The 5,115-nt window shown below is 30.7% G+C and overlaps 2 protein-coding genes across 2 annotated transcripts; both read right to left on the bottom strand.

Moving 5' to 3' along the window:
* Nucleotides 1-384: 384 nt before the first annotated feature.
* Nucleotides 385-1,431, bottom strand: LOC122502951. The gene is made up of 2 exons (XM_043613311.1): nucleotides 646-1,431; nucleotides 385-490 (listed from the first exon to the last, which is right to left on the bottom strand). Exon 1 carries the CDS (start codon nucleotides 1,403-1,405, stop codon nucleotides 1,067-1,069), a length of 339 nt encoding a protein of 112 aa, XP_043469246.1. The 5' UTR covers nucleotides 1,406-1,431; the 3' UTR covers nucleotides 385-490; nucleotides 646-1,066.
* A 161-nt stretch (nucleotides 1,432-1,592) lies between these two features.
* Nucleotides 1,593-4,115, bottom strand: LOC122502928. The gene is made up of 4 exons (XM_043613278.1): nucleotides 3,796-4,115; nucleotides 3,467-3,658; nucleotides 1,875-2,557; nucleotides 1,593-1,757 (listed from the first exon to the last, which is right to left on the bottom strand). Exons 1-4 carry the CDS (start codon nucleotides 3,863-3,865, stop codon nucleotides 1,593-1,595), a joined length of 1,110 nt encoding a protein of 369 aa, XP_043469213.1. The 5' UTR covers nucleotides 3,866-4,115.
* Between the last annotated feature and the right edge of the window lie 1,000 nt (nucleotides 4,116-5,115).

Genomic DNA, 5,115 nt, shown 5'->3' with positions numbered 1-5,115 from the left:
AAACCGCCAAATACCGCCATTTTTTGAATATCTTGGCGCCTATATATAAAATATTATATATAACGATATAAAATAAGGAAAAAATTAAAATGTTAAATATATATAATTTTTTAATAGTAATAATAATAATAATATAAATTTAAGAATATAACGAATTTTTATTAAATTATATTATACAATCATTTTTAGATTTTTACATATTAGGACAATAATACTCTTTCAGTATAATTTGGTTAATTTTAATTATTTGGTAATTTTGGTTTTGGTTTTGTTATTATAAAAATACTTAAAAAAATACTTCTGTAAGAAGTTCACGGAATTCCACGTCAAGATCACTTATAGAATCAAGAGTTTGTAGTAAATCACTTTCTAGATTTTCGTCAGCGCGATTACCCTGTACTTGTTTTTTAGGGTCGTACATTTCTTCGGAGTTAAATAAATTCAGCATTTCTCGAGTTGGCTCAAATGTTGTGCAGCACAATTTGCTAGACTGAAAATAACGTAAACGTTGAGTACTTTTAAACAAACACGAACGACCAAATCAACACTGAGAAAACGATTTATTTGATTAAAAAAATTTTGTTTAAATCAATTATTTAGATACTTTTATTACAAGATATTTTAATTTATTTAGAAATTTCTCACCATAAGATGAATTCTGATGCGGAGAAGCGCTGTAAGCATCTCCTTACTTAGTTTGTTTCTTAATCGATTTTTTATTATGTTCATTATGCTGAACACACGTTCCACGACTGCGTTGCTAAGTGCTAAAGAGAGCAACTTAATCACATATTCTGCTAGCTCTTTGAAAATTTGTTGTCCTGCTCCATTTTTTAACCTCCAAACACAACCCCAAAATTTTATGATGTCTATATCTTCTAAAGATGCGTCTAACTCCTCGACACAAATGGTATTCAGCGTAACTGATTCTAGGGCAATCCACTGACTTTCGAGAATCGATATATCAATATCAGAAGCTAAAAAACAAATAAATGGAACAAAGGTATTGGAAGCAATTGTTATATTAGAATTGAGGATGTGTTTTGTGGATTATTTCACGGCTGGATTATTTACTGAGGAGATCTAAAGGTAGATTTTGAAATTCGGGCCGAGCCCTTCTTGCTAAAGCTACCGACGGCGCGAAACACCTCATTTTTTCAATGGACCCCAGACACGAAGGCAGTCTTTCCAGAAGCTCCTGAGTGAGTCGAAGAAGAAATTGTGCGCAGAATTCTTTTACAGAATGTAGTGCTGATGGCGAAAGTCTGACTTCTTCGGCAGTTCTGCGGAAATTTTCTCCATAAACAACTTGCTCGACTGGTCGAAGATTTTCTTGCCTCGATAAAGCCTGCTTCATGGCATCTATTTCTGATAAACGAATCATGCAAGGTTCAGATTGACGCATTTTCTCAGGTCGAATGATTCTAGCGCCCAAAGAAAGAACCAGTAAACGTAAATCGGCGTAAACTTTGCTGATGTCTGCACAATTACTCTGAAATACAATGTTCATTCGAGTAACGTCTCTTAATATTGGAGTTAAAAATGAGAGATACAAGAAATGCGATAAATCGTTGTGAAGTCGAGATAATTCTTTAGCAGTATGACATTTTTCGAAAGATGTATGCAGCAACCACCTCAAAATGAGATTTTAGAGGCATATACTGGTCCAAATGACGCGACACTGCTCCATACCAGGAGAGCCATCGAGTTTTTGCAAATTTTATTAAGAGTGGGGGATTTTGACCACAGTGAAGATTCTGGAAATACAATTTTTAAATTCTATTATTACGTAATTATAAAATTAAATTTAAGAATTTTTATTTATTTTTTTCACATATTTATTACTACTTATTATTTATTCATTTTTAACTTGCCTGGTAATGAGTCGAATAGTGATCTTTGCGAAGAGCGCTCAACGAAAACCAATTTGTGGATTCTCTAATTAAATATTCCAATGACGACGGAAGCACTTTACTAGCGGCTGAGCAAGCATTGTCCAGAACATGACAAACACATCTCAATAATTGAAGAAAAGGACTATTATTTTTTCTTAAATAAGCATATAAAGAATTGTGTGCTCCGCACATGTTAGGTGCACCATCAGTTCCTAAACCAATCATTCGCTCTAATTTTACTCCAACCTCTTTTATAAAAAGTTTAAAAACTTCGTATAATTTTTCTGCTGTAGTTTGTGTCACTTCTACAATTCCTAAAAAATCGGTAATCATTTCTCCTTTTTCATAGCTATAGTATCTGATGCATAATGCCATAAACTTGTGAACCGAAACATCGGTAGATTCGTCGCAAATTATTGAAAAATAACTTTCTCCAACATCTCTTAATAATTCTTTTAAAAAACAAGGAGCAATTACTCTGGCAATCAATCTCGAACACTTAGTTCTGTGAAGTCTAAGCTCACTCAAAACTGAAGATCCATTTGCAATCTGTTTTAATAATTCACCCAGATGATCAACAGCTCGAGTGCTGGTGTGACACGCTGTGAAAACGGAGATCTTAAGATCACATTTCTTCGACTCTTCACTTGTACCTTCGAAACCTAAATTACAGTTATGATTTATTAACCCTCCGTCACACACATGAGAAAAAATTACATGAACAAAAAGTTTTGAACGTTCAAATGAACGAAATATTTTTTGTTAAAAATATTTTCATAGATTATTGATTACAATTCAAATTAAAAACTCAAATTTTACATTTAGAAACATTATAATTAATTTGCTTAATAGTTACGCAAAATTATAGTAATAAAAATTTAATTTGAAGAAGAAATAAATAAATTTCGTTCATTTGAACGTTCAAAACTTTAACCTCCTAAAAATTACGACTTTACACACGTTTAGAGGGAATCCCTTACCACATTGTAAAATAAGCAACATTAAAACAAACAAAGGAATCAACAAAAATTTAGTTTTAACACAAGCTTACAAATATGTAGTAAATTATTCTAAATTATAAAATTAATTTTCGGTCTCAAAAATAAAAATTAATTACACGAATGCACATCTTCGAAGGAATTCCACTTGACATGTAAAAATAATGTAACATTAACAAATAAGCAAAAAAATCATTAAACAATTCATTTTAATTATATTTATAATATAATTTTGTCATTAACCAACAGTGGAACAAAAAATATATTGAAAACTTGATTTTTTTATTTAACATAACCTCACTTTTTCGCGTTGTTTCTGACTTTGAAGCTTCATAATTAAATATTAATTATGTTTAAACTAAATGTTTTTTTAGAAATGTTTTGAGGAGTAAATTGTCGAAAGGTATAGAAACTGATTTTATTTTGCAATGAGGAAAACAAAAGTTATTTAAAAAATACTGAAACCGTAGAGGGAATCCCTCCCTAGGTGTGTGACGGAGGGTTAATAAAATATATTCAAGAAAGTGTAATAAAATAAAGAAAAAAAATATTTCCTAATTGTAAAGTGGTTACCTGGATAAGAATTTAATTTTAGTTGACCGCTTCCTGGTTTTGGTAAATTAGACAAAGCTCTCTGATGTTTGGTAGTTTTAGCGTGATCAGATAAATCAGTTCTATGAGGACGAAGTGTCGATTTGCATAATCGGCAATAAGCCTCTTGTTTTCCCATTTGAATTAAAATATCAGTCGTTCTTTGTAGCCAGTCTGTATAAAAATGTAAAATAATCACAAAATTATAATGAATTATATAATTGTATTTTAATTTCACGTACATTATTTGACTATTTTGCTTGTTACGAAAATTAAGTTTTAATTAAAGTAAATGTAAATATGCGACTAACCTCTAAATTCAGGTTCCTTTTCCCAACTTTCATTATACTTTTTCGTATAAGTGCGTTTGGACTTACTCATTTTAAATTTGTAAGAATTTATTGAAAATTGCACCGATAAAATTCACTAAACTTAACAATATATTAGAAAAAGATTGATTAATATCTACATTGTCACAGGGCAAACAAAATGCTTCACACGCTTCACAATTCCGAAATGACCATAAAGTTAAAAGTTGTTAGAAGTAAAACTATAGGTGTTAAGGGCTAGTCCCATTTCAGCGTAAACGTAATAGTTTTTCGTTTCATGATGCCGTGGGGATGCATCTTTATGGGTCCAGTGGCGCGATATTTTAAATATACCGCCTAATTGGCGGATACTTTTATTGATACCGCCTGATTGGCGGTTTTCCGCAAAACCGAAATTTTACCCGCCAAATTAACCTTCAATACCGCCTGATTTGCGGGAAACCGCCCAAACTGGCAACCCTGAGTAGGCTACATTGAACCAGCGTCAACAGTGAACCACTTCAATTTTCTGAGAAATGACTGAGTGAGATTTTTTCTTCTTCAATATATAAGTTAGTTTTACCGAAACAGACTATGTATAAAAATTTCCGACACGTAGGTATATTATTTACAAAGAAAAACTAAAAAAACTGTTTTTGACGTACAAAACAAAAAATTTGGTGAAATTATAATGACGTTCTTTAATTGAAATAGGAAGTTTTAAAAATTTGTAAACTTGTGATTTATTTCGCTTAGGGTGTCAACTTCAATATTCCGATGTTATAAAAAACTTTAAATCTTACACAAATTTATTATAAACAATTTTTGTTGTGAATGTCATGTGAATAAAGTGAGTGCGGCATCATTGAACCACCCGAAAAAGCAAAGAATTTTTAATTTTAAGAGTGGTAAAGCTATCTGCTCTACTAATAAGTAAGAAAAATACTGGAAGACATGCTTTCATCACAATTGTCAACGAGATAAACTTAAACTGTTACTTTTGCAACCTAACCTGACATTGAAATATATTAATCTCTTGTATTAACAAATAATAACTATTTAACAACAATTTTCTATTTTTTTGAGTAGAAAATAAGATTTTTTACAATGTGTAAGTGGAAATATTATTTTCGAAGTAAGTTGTAGTGTTTTATTAGAGGTGGTTCAATGTAGACACACATTCTTCAAAATAAGAAAAGTGTAACTGGTTAGAAAAAAATTAAATTTCATTATTTAATGATAATAATTTGTATTTGTAATGTGTGTATTAACTAAAGGAGTACTTCAGTTTTATTTTCATACAAAAACCTGATCAAAATTTGT

Source organism: Leptopilina heterotoma, unplaced genomic scaffold (genome assembly GCF_015476425.1).
Source record: "Leptopilina heterotoma isolate Lh14 unplaced genomic scaffold, ASM1547642v1 Lhet_24, whole genome shotgun sequence".
Taxonomy (NCBI): Eukaryota; Metazoa; Arthropoda; class Insecta; order Hymenoptera; family Figitidae; genus Leptopilina; species Leptopilina heterotoma.
Note: the sequence above shows the minus strand (reverse complement) of the source record. Positions and strands in the feature narration are given on the sequence as shown.

Bases quoted from the DNA above. Each gene is read 5' to 3' on its own strand.
- LOC122502928 (XM_043613278.1), bottom strand. From the start codon at position 3,865: ATGAGTAAGTCCAAACGCACTTATACGAAAAAGTATAATGAAAGTTGG. The intron at 3,659-3,795 runs GTTAGTCGCATA...ATTTTTATACAG, and splicing joins AAAGGAACCTGAATTTAGAG to ACTGGCTACAAAGAACGACT. The intron at 2,558-3,466 runs GTAACCACTTTA...ACTGTAATTTAG, and splicing joins AAAATTAAATTCTTATCCAG to GTTTCGAAGGTACAAGTGAA.
- LOC122502951 (XM_043613311.1), bottom strand. From the start codon at position 1,405: ATGCGTCAATCTGAACCTTGCATGATTCGTTTATCAGAAATAGATGCC.